Genomic DNA, 15,964 nt, shown 5'->3' with positions numbered 1-15,964 from the left:
TAAAAACCTGGGGAATGGGGGGAGGTGGGCCACGGCAGCAGCCATCTTCCAGTAACTCGCCAAAATGGTGAACACAAAGGGAAAGAGGAGAGTCACTGGCTACATGTTCTCTAGGCCTTTTAGGAAACATGGAGTTGTTCCTTTGGCCACATACATGCGAATCTACAAGAAGGGTGATATTGTAGACATCAAAGGAATGTGCACTGTTCAAAAAGGAATGCCCCATAAGTGTTACCACAGCAAACCCAGAAGAGTCTACAATGTCACTAGCATGCAATGGGCATCATTGTAAACAAGCAAGCTAAGGGCAAGATTCTGGCCAAGAGGACCAATGTGCGGATTGAGCAAGTCAAGCACTCGAAGAGCAGAGGCAGCTCCTGAAGCAGGTGAAGGAGAACGATCAGAAGAAAAAGGAAGCCAAGGAGAAGGGCACCTGGGCTCAGCTGGAGGGCCAGCCTGTGCCATCCAGAGAAGCCCACTTTGTGAGGACTACGGAAAGGCCAGCCTGTGCCATCCAGAGAAGCCCACTTTGTGAGGACTACGGAAAAGAGCCGGAGATTTTGGAGCCCATTGTATGAGAATTCATGGCCTAATGTACAAAAAGGAAATAAACGACTAAGACTGCAAAGTGCTAAAACAAAACAAAACAAAACAAAACAAAAACAAAAACAAAGCAAAACAAAACAAAAAAACAAAACCTGAGGGGGAGGGGGAAGAAAATGCCCCGAGTGATAACAATTATTGTGCCTCTGCTATACACCAGGCTCTCCTGGGTGCTGAGGATGGCATGATGACCCCAAGGTGGTTCCTGATCTCTTAAGTATGATGAGAAGGCCACGACTAAAGGTGTAATTACAGATTGATGTCAGAGCTGGGGAAAACAACACCTGGGATTTGAGAATTGGGGACAGGGTTGGAGGAGTGTCCCCAAGCAGAGGATGATAGAGTACAAAAAGGAAATGTAAACACACACACACACACACTTTCTTGTACAACTCCCTTATTTATAGACAAGGAAACTGAGGCTCAGCAGACCTAAAAGATTTGTCCAAGGTCGAGGCTAATTTTTTTTTTTTTTTCGAGACAGGGTAAACGGGGCCAACTGCAAGGCCCAATCCCTTCCTGCTAAAAGCACATGGAGTTTATTTATAGCTCAGTTATAGATTATCCTAATTCATTTGGCCAATAAAACGCAGAACATTGAGTTCAAAACCACATCCCTTAAGACCACAGCATAAATAACGACGAGGGTCTTAATACGGACGACACCTTTTCATTAAATACAGAGTTCTCATCCTATCAAAATTCCAGCGCTCGGTTCAGATTAAGAGAAGATCAGGTCGTAACCCCTGTATAAAATATCCTGGCAGCGCTAACTGTTCAGTGCTAATTTGAGTGTGAGCTGTGTGCCCCGGCTGACTTCACACCCCAGCTAGGGTTTCAGACCTATACGTGGTGTTGGGGTGAGACCCCGGAGATGAGCTGCTGGCGGCTGGCTGTGCTCTCCACTGTGTGCGTGAGCTGCATGAAGAATCCTTTTGAGAAGCCCGGAGTTTCCTCTGGCAATCTATTCGAGAAGGGTGCGGGGCGGGGGGAGAGGGGGCGGGGAGGAAGACGCTGTGACCGGAGGTTACCTCTGAGCTGGACTGCAGGGGGAGAGGGGAGTGCAAGAGTCTTTTTACTACAGACTACGTGTATTCGCGCACTGTGCATGCAATATACATATTATTTATTTTTTCCAATAAGATTCTAAATAGGAGTAAAATCCCTATAGAACAATTGATATCTTTCGGCAGATATCAATATTTATCCACGATTGGAAACCTCTAACCACCGTAGGCTCCCAGGGTTGAAAACGTGGACTCCAAGCCACCTGGCTCTGGGTTAAGAAAGTTGGATGCGTTAGCGGGAGGGAGGGTCGCTGCACTTGCTGCTCGCACCCTGGGATCGCGAGCCCGCAGGGAGAGTGTGCGCCTTCTGCAGGCTCACCCCCTACGTCCTCACACACCCACTAGCGCGGATCAGCAAGGGTGGGACCGCGGCGGGGCGGGGCCTTTGGAGCCCAGACCCCACCTCTCCCCCCTCCCTCCGCTCCGCCCGCGCTCGCCCCCCGCCCGCTCCCGGGGTGCCCGGCCCGCCCCCTCCCTGCCGCGCGCAAACGAACCTCGCGACGCCGCGCTCAGCGGTGGCGGTGGCGGCGACAGGCCGGGCGAGGCAGCAGGTTAGCCCGGGCCGCCCTACTCTGCAGGCGTCTCGGAAGTGCAAGCTACGCCGCCCGAGCCCTGCGCCCGGGAAGCACTGGCCGGCCGGCCGCTCCTGAGGCTCGCTCCTCCAGGCGCTCGCAGGCATGCAGCCCGGGAGCAGGCGGAGCGCCCCGGGTCGCTACTGAGTCCGCTGAGCTGCGGGGACCAGCGCCAGCCGGGCCCCTCCCACCTCACCCAGGGGCCCACGAGCGGCCGCCCTACACCTAGTCTTCGCGCGCAGCCCCGCCAGCGCCAACCCCCCGCGGGCTGGAGGGGCTCATGCAGCCGCCAAGGTAAGCGCGGACAGCGGGGGCACGGGGTCCCGAGGTCCCCAAGGCGCTGCGGACACTTGCGCTCGGCCGCCTCACTGATCAGTGGCTTCCCCAACCCGGTGTCTCATCTCACACACTTAGGGTTTTGCCTCGGATGAATCGCCTTCGCACTTGGCAGCGGGAAAGTTTTGTGGTTTGGTGTTTTTTTTTTTCTTTTCCCCCAGCCCCCTAAGATGCTCCCTTGAGGGCAGTGGGCGCAGCGCGTGGCTGGGCAGACCCGGCGCCTGTGCCACCCACTGTGTACCGCCTGGAGCTCTCTCTCCTGCGCGGCCACCTCTTCCGGAGGCGAAAGCCCCCCTGACCCACAGAGCTCTTGACAGATCTGGTCACCCCGCTGACCCACAGTGAAACCGGATTCTCTCACTTCACCCAGGGTTGCAGAAGCTGGAAATGAACGCACCTGCCCGGGGGCCGTCGGCATTGTACATTGTACAGTGTGAGTGACCCTTGCTTAGGAGCGTCCGGTGTGCCAGACTTGGGGTGGTGGCTAAGGGGCAAGGGTTCCTAAGAGGAAGGCAAGGCACCGCGAGGACTCAGCTCCTGACTTGAGCCATGGCTCATCCTAGAGTGTTAACTAGGGGAAGAGGGACAGGTGTATTGGGGGACCGGTGCAAATATGAATGACACTGGGATGCAACTCTTGATTGCATCTTACTAGAGTAGTTGCATTAGATTTTCTCGACGAGGGAGTCAGTTTCCCGAGACTGGAACTTTAATGGGAGCCTGTGTGCTGTTATTATGTGGTGTGGTTTCGGAAGGCGTTGGATTGTATTTATTTTATAAATTGGGTGTCTTGAAGCGGATGGATTAGGGGAAATATCGCCATCTAGCGGAAATGGTGATCTGTACCTTCCTCACAAGCCATGAAGTTGGGCGTTCTCAAAGTTCCCCTATAAGAGGAGATGGAGAGATAGGAACTAGCCAACGTGTCCAGAAAGACTATTTCTCTAGTGCTCGGGCCATCCTGTAAGCGGGCTTGAGCACCCGCTGCCGGGGGCTTAGCTCTCGGGACCGAATGACGAATTGTATTAGTAGCAGGATATCACCTCCAGGACTGCCATTCCCTTCTGTGTAGTTTTGGGTTCTTCTAGCAAAAATAAAGTAAACTGTCACCTGCCTTTGTCCCTCGGCATCTGGTCCAGGGATCTGGCAAGCCTGTCACGGTCACTTTACTACTCTCTAGTTCATCTGTACCTATATAGGTGATTTGTGAAGTTAATGTTAAGCCCTGACTCTTAGAAAAGAGATTGGATGCTAAAGTGTGCTCCTAGGGTAACTGAAGAATGGGGAAAGAGCGTCATGCCATCTCCACTGAAAGGGAACAGTGTACCCCCAAATGGCCTCTTGGTTTTTTTGTTTGTTTGGTTGGTTGGTTTTGTTTTGTTTTTTGTTTTTTTGTTTTTTTTTTCCACACACACAAGGGGAAGAATTTCTGCTGTTCAGGCAGGCCTACTTCCCGGAATGACTGACAGGCAGGATGGCAGCAGTTGGACAAAGGCTCTGGGTGGGGCACCCACGCATCCCGGCTGACAGGCTGCACATTCTTTAATGGCTGGATTTGCTGCCACCTTCCAGGCCTGTGGATACTAGCAGGGAATGAGTTCTCTGTGTGAAGGGCACTCGGGCTCCTTGGAGAGCATCGTGGCTTTCTGCCTGTGATAAAGCCCTCTCCGAGAGGCTCCTCTGGGCTGCAGTGGTAGTAAGCAGGGATCCAGCCTCTTTCTTTGCTCTTCTCTCGTAGGTCTTATGTATCCCGGGCTGTTATTTACTTTTCTATGGAGCCAAAAATGACCTTGAACTTCTGATTCTCCTATCTCATCTAATACATGCATTGTTGGGAATCAACCCCAAGGCTTTTTGCGTGCCGGGCAAGCACTTTAGCAGCTGAGCCACATTCCAAGTTCCAAATCTCCCTTTTTCCCAAAAACTCTGCCCCTTCATTTCCTTCGCAGATAAAGGCTGGCACTATCTATCACTCCTAATACACACGTGGCTCATCTGTCCATCCTACCCCTACTGTTCTGTCTTGGCTCTGTCGCTCCACTCTCACATATTTGTTTAATAATCATGACAGAAGGGTTCCTAGACCAGCTTGGAAACTTATAAAGGGAGCATATTTGACTTTCATTGCTGCCTGCCCGGGATGTAGGTGGATACAGAAGGAAACGCGGCGTGGAGGTTCCTATTGAATGTGATTCCTGAGTCTGCTCTACAGCAATCTTCGGCAGCCCAGGTTCAAAATTAAAGAAGTGGAAACTGCACATCCCTGACACCAGGACAGGGCATGATCAAGCCAGGATGCTCACTGCTACCAGAAAGCAGGCTGGCATTTTCATTTCCTGGGAAAGAAAGGATTCCAGAGATGTGTAGGGGCGTGGCCATAGTGCCGAGTCTAAAGCCCATGGGTCTCAACCCCCTTGGGGATTGAATGACCTTTCCACAGGGGTCAAATATCAGATATCTTGCATGTTACATATTTACATTACAGTTCATAACAGTAGCTAAGTTACAGTTATGAAGTAGCAACAAAAATAATTTTATGGTTGGGAGGTCACTGTAGCATATTAAAGGGTCACAGAGTTAGGAAGGTTGGGAACCACGGGTCTAAAGTGCTCTTTTCTGCTACAGCCTTGCTAAATGAATTAGGTTCAAGCACATATTAAAAACCATACATGGCTGCAGAATCTCGTCCTGCCTTAAAGTGTGCAGGGTAGACAATGAAACAGGTATGCCCCTGAAACCTTCCAAAGTAGGTGTGGGGATGAGTACACCCAAGTGAAACAGCACAGCTGGAGGAGGGTTGTCAGAAAGCACCATAGACTAATTGGAGTATGTTAATTATACTAAATACATTAGGGCAAAACCCTTTTAAATGGAATTGTTCAGCTTACTTTTGTCTGCTTCTGTTTCTCGGAATCCTTGAGAATGGCTTCGAGTTTCAGACTTTTCATTGTTTAGTCATTCAAAAAAACATAACTGAGGTTAGCCTGGTGAGGAGAGTCTCTGGTTCTCCCATCTGTCTGGTTTCCAGCCCAAATAACAGATTCCTCTTTTCTTTAACCCACAGCCTGGTTCGATCCCTTGTCTTAGCAGTAGACAGGGATGGTGAGAAAGTTAAGGTCTGCTTTACCAAGGACACATGCAGAATCAGGCAGACTTCAGGTTCCTTGCTGAAAAATGGACATCTTTAAGGAAGACACCTAGTTTCTCGGCTATCCTTTGAGTGGAACATGCTGCACATGGCCTAATCGGGGGTGAGGGACAGGAAGTCTGGTGAGGAATAAAAGTTCATAATGAGGAGGAGGAAGAGGAGCAGTTTTGAGATTTTTGGCAGAAATTGACTATGTAAATGCAAAAGTCTTTAATTTAAAACACTTTAGAGGCACTGCTAATTGATGAGTCTACAAAGGCATGCATGCCCTCTGAATGGAGAATAGTCGCAAGCACAGTTTATGAAGAGGGTTAACTAAAGAGTTCCCCCACTGGGTTTTTTCTGTGGTTTTCAATTATCTATTTAAGCATTGCTGCCCAGAGGTAGAACTTTCAAAAATCAAAATAGTGCATTAGCCAGGGTCTGAAAATCAGAGGGGAAACACAAGTCCCTAAAAAGAAAAGGTTTTAGTAAAATAAGGCTAATTCTTTTAGATTCTGTGTCCTCTGAGGGTCAAAGCAGAGAGCAACAAATTGGAGAGAGAAGCTCTAAAATGTGTCGCCTTGTGTTTCCCTGGAGCATTTTAATAGTCACTATGTTTGTTCATCTTCCAGGATGCTCAGATCTCAAATTCCTCTCAGGAGCTTGCCCTGGCTGACAGGAACAATTTGTCCTGTTACCTGATAGTGCTTTCTGCTCTTATCTGTGTGCACAGAGCTGATCTGCTGCAGTTCTCCATGCAAGTTTCTGTACCATTACCTCCCTCTTAGCATGATGGCCTCACGGAGGACGGATGCAAGCATGCTTTGCTTGCCCATAGGCATATTGAAGAATCGCTTCCTTGATGACTTGTTAGGTGCCACAGGCACACACACACCAAGACTGAGGTGGCAGCCTGATAAGCCTTCGTTGCTTAACATGCGTTAGGCAAAACTTGAGGCATTCTGTCAAGGGATGCATTTTCCTTGTAAACTTAATACACGGTACTCAGCACTTCATGCTCAGTATGGACTCTTCCCTCCTGAGCACCCGTTTATAAGCCTTGACATCACAATGTACAGGTTGCTTTCGCAAAGTCTTGATTCTGTCTGCCAAAGTTTAATAGCGCACTCAGTCTTGCTGGCTAACGCTCCCCTGGTAAGGATACCCATGTTAATCTGTTTAAAGGCTGGCTTTCGAGCACCCAGTATGCATTTTCTGCCCTTGATGGTGTCATCCTGAAAAATAGATTGCTTTTACAAAAACATAACCAGGGAACACTTGAAACCACAGGATTTTTTTTTTTCCTGGTCATCAGAAGAGCACAAAGAAATGCGTAGCTCATTGACAGGACCACAGAAATTACAGGGTTTCTTTGCAGTAATTGGTACCTTGGAGAGAATAATAATTAATATTTGGACATTTGGGTGGGTAATATGTTTTTCATTCTCATTTAACTTAATACCTTGGATAGAAGAAGGTATAGTATAAATAATAAATAGAGTTTTGGAGCAAATGCATTGCTGGGAGGCTGGCTCACCCACAGCTACTATGAGATTCATGGTGACATCTCTTACAGCCCACCCCTGCTAGGCATGGGCAGGTCATTTTTGTCCTAGGACATGAGAATCATGAGAGTTTAGCTTACCTTGTCACAATCTGTCATTGCCACAGAAACAGTTTGCTGTGTTGACTTCAGAAATTCTGTCTGTTGTGTTGGAACTGTGTCCTTGAGGCTCGTGCGTTGGGTTTTTAGGAAGTGCTTGGGTCTCAAAGGCTCTGGTTTCATAATGGGTTAATCCATTTGTGGATTCATGACTTGACAGTGTTACGGGAGGGAGTGGTAATGGGAAAGGTAGGAGACAAGGCCCCATTGGAGGGGTGGGTAACTGGGAGAGTACTTCTGAAGGATGTAGTCTGCCCTTATACTTTCTCTGCTCCTCCCTGCTTCCTGTCCCTGTGAGATGAGTAGCTTCCGCCATCAAGATAAATGACCTCACAACAGACCTAGAAACAATGGAGACAAAGATTCTGGTCTGGCACCTCTGAAACCACGAAGCAGAGTAAATAAATCTGCTTTGAGATGCTTTCCTAGTGTAAGGTGTTGACATATACCTTTAATCCCAGCACTTGGAAGGAAGATGCAGGCAGATCTCTGACTTGAAGCCTGGTCTACAGAGTGAGTTCCACAACAGCCAGGGCAACCCTCCCTCAGAAAGAGGAGGAGAAAAAAAAAAAACCCAATGCTTTCTCCTGGTAGTTATCATAACAATGCTAAACTGACTACTCAGTGTCCCATCTTAGGATCATATGACAGGGATAGCTAGTGGTGCCACACTCCTATAATCCCAGCCCTTAGAGGCTGAAGCAGGAGGCTCAGGAATTCAAGGCCACCCTTGACTATGTAACAAGTTCAAGGCCAGTTTCAGGTTTGACAATGTTTTCATTTTTCTCTGCTGAGACTATTTTGAGAAAAGAGCTCCTAAATGCAGGAACGTGACCTCTCCTTGAGTAAGTGTCTGCCATTGTAGAGTCTACTGACTTGGCCCCTAGTTAAGGAACGGGTTGCCCCCGTCCACCAGCCTGAGTTAAGAGTATGCGGGAGGAAGTGAAGCTCAAGTCGAGCAGGCGCCCTCTGTATCCCCCACGACACACACACACAAGGCCAGAAGACCCCTGGCTTACAACCTGAGACTGCCCTGGAATGGGCGTGGGCTACTGAGATTACAGAGAAGAATCTTGTTGAACCAACTTAACCATTTTCTGGTTGTATATTTTTTTTCATGGTGATCTAGAACATGCTTAAACCCAGGAAAGGGTACTGTGACTACTTGGCAGAAAAAAAAAATGTAAAAACCTCTTGCCATCCAAAAGACAGATGAAGAATTCTATAACTCTTTCAACTTCCGTCATGACTGGGGGAGGGGGAGGGGAGGGTGCTAAGGGAGATGGTCCTTTTCTATGAGCATCTTTCTGTTTGTGTTAGTGTCTGTAAAATGGTATTCCTCTAAACCGATCCCCATGTCTCATGACAGTCCATCACGAGGCATATGGGATGTATTACTGAGCTGACAGGAAAAGATCAACTTTGGGTGAAGATGAGGCGCAGCTGTGGCTTAGTGAGAGGCAACGCTGGCCTTGGCACCAGGAAGCCTGGCTTTAGGCTCTGCCCTGACATTTGCATTCCTAGGGATCTTAGGCGAGTCACTTTACCATCCTGAGTCATTTATAAACAGGGACTGGCTCCGTCCACTTGCATAGTTAAGGTGATTCTGTAGTCGTCTATAGAATTATTTCTTGTAACGAGGACTCACTAGGCTCTAAAACCTACCCAACATCAAGATTATCTAGGGGTCCTTACAGGGTGCTGTGCCCCCCCCTCACCTTACCACCTTTGCAAAGGCTTTGTCCAGGGTACTCAACTAATGTTGAAAACCACTTTCAACACTGGCTGTGGTTCTGCGGCTGTTCTGAATGGAGTCTGAGTGTGAGTTCCTCGACTCCTTACATCAAACTCCTGAGGGAGCTGAAGGTACATCCATCCCCCGTTGACAAATCTAGCCTTTCCTGGCTGAGTAACCTTAGCCCAGGATGCTGTAGTCTCTCTCTCATACAGAAGATGAGGTAGTGCTCTCCCTCTCCCTCTTAGGTAAGAATACGGATCAGAGCAGTGGTGGGGAGGAAGGTCACCCGAGTCCGCTGCCTTTCAGACGGGTCCCTCCCTCACCTCCTGTCAACGGGTACTCTTCTGAGCTTTCTCTCCCCTCACCATATCGAGCAGTTTTTGGATTGGGTTAATATCCTGAATGCCTGTTCCTCTTGCTAACTGTCCACGGAACTTGTGCTTGGCACTGAATTGTTCATTAATACAAATAGTGTAGCCATCTGCTGCTGAGGAGAAAGACACAGATTCGCTCACTGTCTGTTCCCACAGTTGCCATGTGGTGGATAAGTGGTTTCAAGCCAGTTCTGCTGTCAGGAAGTTACTGGAACAGAGAAGTAAAGGCTGTGTGGTCCACTCATTACGGGAACTGCGGAATTGGGGTATATAGGAATCCAAAAGCTGCTGTTAATTTTCTAAGAATTTATTTATTTTCATTTTATCTGCATGAGTGTTTTGCCTTTGTGTATGGATATGCACCAACTGCGTGCCTTAATCCCCTGGAACTGGAGTAATGGATGGTTGTGAACCATCTTCACACACAGATGCTGGGAACCTAACCCTGATCCTGTGTAAGAGCAGCAAGTGCTCTTAACTGCTGGGCCATTTCTCTTTTAATTTTTTTTTATTACTCTGTGTGTGTGTGTGTGTGTGTGTGTGTGTGTGTGTGTGTGTGTGTTAGAGGTTAGAAGACAGAGTCAGTTCTCTCCTTCTACCATGCAGGTCCCAGGGATGGAACTCAGGCTCTCTGGCTTGACAGCAAGCATCTTCACCCACTGAGCCATCTTATTGGCTGCTTCAAATGAGAGGCTGTTATTAAATGGCTTCAGGGTATGGTTTCAGGTATATCATTGTTGGAGAATTTCATGCTGACAGTAAAACATAAAAATGTCACTTCTCAAATAAAAATTTCCCACTTGCTCAGCAATATTTCTACTCGGGGAATGCAGAGACGTTCCAGATGAAGCTCCAGAACTGTTTGAAAGTCAGATGTTGGGCAAGGGCACTTCATTACAGAGACTGCAGTACTAGAAGACCCATCTGCCATATCCCAGAGGCAGCCAGGACATTCAAGTGCCATGATTGGACTACACTGCTAAAAGTAGGCAGTCCTCATGCCTAGATAGATTTCCTCACGTTTATGGCAGCATCTTCGAAAAGTTGAGATTTGACACTGACAATTAATTTACAATGTCCCTGCTATCTACTGGGCTTTGTAGGAAGAAGAATTGGCAGTTTTATACACTAAATCTTAGGTGTTTTAGGATCTTCAACAAATAGCTCAAGAGAAGAAAAAGGAGGGGAAGAGACTTTGATCATGACACGCTGGTGGCATTCCAGTTAAAAATTCCAGTAGGGAGATGTAGGGCAAACACTGAAAGAAGAAAAAAAGGCCCATCCAAGGGTTTGCTAAGGATCTTGAAGGCAAGATGGACTGAGACACAAAGATGGAAAGGTGGCCCTAGAAACTGCCAGGAGATCATCAGGAGGAGTCTGGTGCAGCCTTGATTCCGACTGGGAAGACAGCACAGGGAACACACAACAGGCCCTTGCTTCTTTTCAGAGCAAGAGAAAGCTTATGCCATGGGCCAGAGTCATAGAGCATAGCTCGGAAGCGGCTAGTACCGTATCTGAGGCATCCTGGCAGCGGGAACTACACTGGCCGATCTGAACTTTCCGAAGAAAGGTGACTTTAAGGTGGGAATCAAGGACTAGGAAGAGAACGGGACATAACTGTTTAAAGTCACCTGACAGCCCTCATCTGTGCCATTTTGCGTTTCATCCATCTGTATATATGCACATTAGCTTTGGCTGGTGAACTCAGCTGTTCTCTGTTCCTGCCATGTTACAGGGTTCATAGAATGATTAATAGGACACACCCACTGTAGAGGGAACAGTCAAAAGGCTGATAGGTTTTTGCAATATTATTGTTATATTAAGAAGGATAGATAGGTTGATTGATAGATACATAGATGGATGGTTTGATGTGTTCTCATACACACGTGGAAATAGAAATATATGGATAGCTGTTAATGTTAACTGTTAACTGTTACTGCATCCAGGAAGATCACATGACACTAAATTTTCTAACATGAACCTATATTATAATTTCATTTTCTATAAATATATTTGATACTGGACTAAAGGAAACTAAAAGCCCCCCCCCATTTGTTCTTCCATCATGTTCTTTCCTTAGAAATCCTCTTTCTCTCTTCCTAGCACAGTGAATACATCCATGCCAATGTGGGGGGATAGATTTTGTGAGGTCCCAAGAAGAGCACTCCATGAACACATCCCAGTCTACCAAGCTGGTCCTTCAGTCCCTGAAGACACTCTAACTGTTCTAGAAATAGACTAGTAGGCATGAAGGCTGACCTATGTATGTGTCTGTTAGTTTGCCCAAGAAATAAAATCTTGACAGAGGCTGTTTTAGATGCTATGAGGCTGATACTGATGGAGAAGAGCATTGTGGGTAACAGGTGCACATCTGTGGATAGGAGTTCATGCTTTGCAGTCAGTTGTCCTGTGTCAAAGATGCTCCTGGCCTCCATCTCCCAAAGCCTCTCAGCTTCTTAAGGCCCATGTTGTCTGGTAACCATAGGAATGTGCTGCAAACTCAAGGCTCCTGAGGACCCTTCTTGGGCACTGTCATCCTCTGTCGAGATACCAGGTTCTCTACTGAGCTGCCTAGTACAGACCAGGCCCTCCGCTGTTCACAGAGTACTTCAAGCCCAGCTCAGAGCCCTCAGTTCTTAGAGTGAGATAGAAAAACAATACATTGATAAAAGAAATGTCTCTTTTGTGAGGAAAAAGTATTGCTAATCTGATGATACATATTTAAAGACTTTCAGAAGTGGCTGGAATCTGCAAATATGTTTTTTCAGTACATGTGACAGTCTCCCAGTGGAATGCTACCTCAGTTTTTAAAAGAGAACTATTGGAAAATCACAGTTGATTGGTTCTTCTAGGAAAAGTAGCATTTAAATGTTGGAGAAAAAAATCTGTACATTTTAATTACCAAGAAGTTATCCTCATTTTAATGGAAAAACCATCAAAACAAAAATAGCATGTACATGCAGAAAGAAAAGAGGCCAGCCAGAAAAGCTAGGAAAGTGAAGTGGATCAAATGATTCAAGGAACATGTTGCAAGAGTCTCCAAAGTCTATGATGAGGTGTGTTTGCACACGTGTGTGAGCATGTGTGTGTGTGTGTGTTGCTGGATCAAACCCAGAGAACTGCATACACCAGGCATTTACTGTACCACTGAACCCTACTCCCAAGCTCTGAAGAAGTTCTTAGTGCCAGAGCAATGACAGCAACCTACAAATGCTTTGGGAGCAAATAAATGGGGAGAGGCTTTCTCCTAACCTGACCATGGAGAGGAAGTTCCATGGCTGCCTATCCTACTGTCTACTATAGGGAAGAAGACAGTAATGACAAGGAAGGACGGCAGTGATGTCCTCATGACCAACATGGACAACTGTCCTTGTACTTGGCTCTTGTGCACGTACCGTCTCACCCCACAAAAGGAGCTTGTCTGGGTAGTGGTCCTGTTTAGTGGTCACTCTGATAGAATGTGCACTACATTACTATTGCTAAGCACACTGTAAAGTGTCCATTTTCTGGATGAAGCACATCAGCTTCTATAAGGAAACTGTGAAACAGGACAATTTAGTGGAAGAAAGGCCAACAAGCCTGAAGGCAAGCAAGAAACCTAGGGATGAATTCCATGGCCTTCAAAATCCCATCCAACAAGGCTCCACTTGAAAGATCATTTATAAGAAAGAGTTTGGTGGCTCCAGAGTAGGGGGAAGGGAATTGTCAATGATTCGAATTCCTCAGAGGCAAGAAACAAAGATTGGCTAAGCCAGTGCTTTTCTGGATGGAGAAGTAGGAACAGTGGGGAATCCCCCAGGATTGATTGTGCACCCAGACTTAGCTTAAATTTACATAGATTATCTGAAGAAAGAAAGGTCAGATGGTTCCAGCCTGCAGATGAGATGCAGGTATTGTGGAGGCCACAAACAAGTGCTGATTAACTACTGGGTGATCTTAAATTAAGGCTGAGAGAGGAAAACACAAATGAAGCTTTGCAGGCACAATGCCTGAATTAATGCATTTACAATAACATAACCCAAGCCCAGGCTGCTGATAGTCACACAGGGGGATCATGAGGGTCTTTGTAGTTTCTTAGCTAAAGGCCATGCAGAGCCAGATGCTCAGAAACTGCTAACATTGGGTCAGAAGTAGTACTGAACACCAAGCTAAAACATAACGTTCTTCCCAGGCCGTAATCCAGACCTGACGGTTTATGTCCTTCCACTGCAGAAAAATATCTCAAGGCTGTAGAAGGCTGAGCAACCTTTAGTTACCCCAGAGAGCATCTTTCACAAGAAGCTGCCCTGCTTTGTTCCTTTAGGGCTCTCGTGTGGGAAGATGAAGACAGAGAGGTGATAGGATCAAAGCCTGGACACACTCAAAGGTCATGGTGAACTCTAACAAAGGCTGCTTCATCAACTCAGAGATAGCCAGATCCAGAGTAGCCCTTGAGAGAGCAAAGAGGAATTAGACGGGTAAATTTAAAAGGATAGGTTCACCCTCGGAGGTATAAAATGAACTGACCCAGTTCCTCAAGGCGCAGTGTGAGTAAGCTGTGAGGGTGTTTGTGCGTTGACACGCACACATGTGAGTTTCTGGGGTCACACTCAGACTAGGCAAGTAATTGACCATTTACAAGGCGAGTGAGCGTTTTACCAAATGAACTGTCTCCTCTGTCCCCTCTCCTACTTTTTCCAAGCAGAGCAAGAGCATAGAACACTCCAGAAGATTTATCAGATTTATAAGTGAGAGGGGAACAGTGGATGGAGAGCCACTGACAATCCCCATTTATAAGGTGGACATAAATGCCTGGGACCAATATTGGACCAGTCACATCCTCTCTATCCAGGGTTCTGTTTGTGTAAGTATGAGAAATCTATGAAGAATGTCACGATTTGCCCTAGCTGAAACACGTTTCATATTGCCCAGAAGAACCAAGGGAGACCTGTGGGGGTGGGCCATCCCATGATGATCTCCATCAGCCCGGAAAAGTTTACCAGTTAAATTCAACTTCAGTGAAAACAGTACAGCATCTCTGTAAACAGCCTCCGCCCCAACATGTAGTAATATCCACCTTCCCCTTAGGTCACCTCTGAGCTCAGCCTGTATTGGATCCAGAACACACCTGGCTATGCTTGGTGGCCTGTCTTAAAAGAGGAAGAACACAACGAGGGTTCCCCAATAGCACCTCTCTCAGGAAAGATTTTGTGAGGGAGGGAACAGTATCTCACTAGCTCCAGCTGTCCTGGGACTCATTTTGTAGACCAGCTGACCTTGAAGAACTCAGGGAGATCTATCTGCCTGCCTCTCCCCACTGAGTGCTGGGATTAGAGGCCTGCACCACAACGCCCAGCTTGGGTGAATATTTCTGATCACTCGGCCATGGTTTCCTCCTCTGCGCAAGGATGATCACAGAACCTATCTTAACTGGACATGTAACCAGTACAGACGGTGTGAGAACAAATCAAGGGCCTAGAGAGATGGCTTAGTGGTTAAGAGTATGTATTTCTCTTCCAGAGGAACCAAGTTCAGTTCCCAGCATATCCACATCACATGGCTCATAACCGACTGTTATTCCAGGTCCAGCGACACCAACAACTGTGACCTCTGTGGGCACTCATAGTCACATGCATATAGATACACGTTCATACACATGATTAGAAAAAGAACAAATCAAAATATTAGCCATGATCATTAGAAACAAAGCCTTCAAGACACTTGAAATTCACGTCAGCAGACAGGACAGAGTCCATCCTGAACAGATAGCCACAGAACAAATGGTTAGCTGTTGAGAGGAAAGACAGTTTTCTCTAAGGGTATATCCCCTGATAAACTAACTGGTGAAAGCCCACATACCCAAGAATATTTATGTTTGGGCAACACAGATTGGTCTTGAAGGGTTTAAGAAAGATAGACACAAATTTGGATAGGTGAGGAAAGGGGCCAGGGGTGGGGGTTAAATATGATTAAAACACATAGGAACCTCCATACTCAAAGCTGGAAAAATAAAAAGTTGGCTCTCAGGCTGGAGAGATTTCTCCGTGCTTAAGAATGCTTGGTGCTCTTACAGATGACTAGAATTTGGTTTCTGGCACCCATGTGGGGAGGCTCACAGTTTGCTGTAATTCCAACTCCTAAGGGATGTGACACCCTCTTCTGGCCTGTGTCAACACCTGCACAGATGTGCACATGGTCACAAATATATACATATGCATACACACACACACATATATATATACATAAACACACATATATACATAAACATACACACACACACACATATATATATTTGTAATTGAGTCTCTCCTCAAGTCAGCACCCATCCCTAGCAGCGATGCTGGGGCTAATGAATGTCCCTCCCTAATTGTATTCAGTTTTGGTCTTAAGTGACAATAGTAGGCTGGCCCTTTTACACGGAGAAACAGGTGCTGAGATGAAAATCCCTGCTGCCACTGGGCCTCGGGCAGGCAGGGGTAGAGGAGCCTTCCTGCCTGCCTTT

At 46.9% G+C, this 15,964-nt stretch overlaps 1 protein-coding gene across 1 annotated transcript in view; it reads left to right on the top strand.

Moving 5' to 3' along the window:
* Positions 1–2,170: 2,170 nt before the first annotated feature.
* The window catches only part of Rgma (repulsive guidance molecule BMP co-receptor a), a 43,974-nt gene continuing 30,180 nt past the window's right edge, over positions 2,171–15,964 (top strand). The window contains exon 1 of the mRNA XM_021166768.3: positions 2,171–2,536. Within this exon, the coding sequence (XP_021022427.2) occupies positions 2,523–2,536 (14 nt within the window). The 5' untranslated portion in view covers positions 2,171–2,522. The remainder of the gene's footprint in view (positions 2,537–15,964) is intronic.

The sequence above is a fragment of the Mus caroli genome, unplaced genomic scaffold (genome assembly GCF_978045245.1).
Source record: "Mus caroli unplaced genomic scaffold, Mus_caroli_1 scaffold_8, whole genome shotgun sequence".
Taxonomy (NCBI): domain Eukaryota; kingdom Metazoa; phylum Chordata; class Mammalia; order Rodentia; family Muridae; genus Mus; species Mus caroli.
The sequence above is the reverse complement of the archived record's forward strand: the minus strand, read 5'-3'. Positions and strand labels throughout refer to the sequence as shown.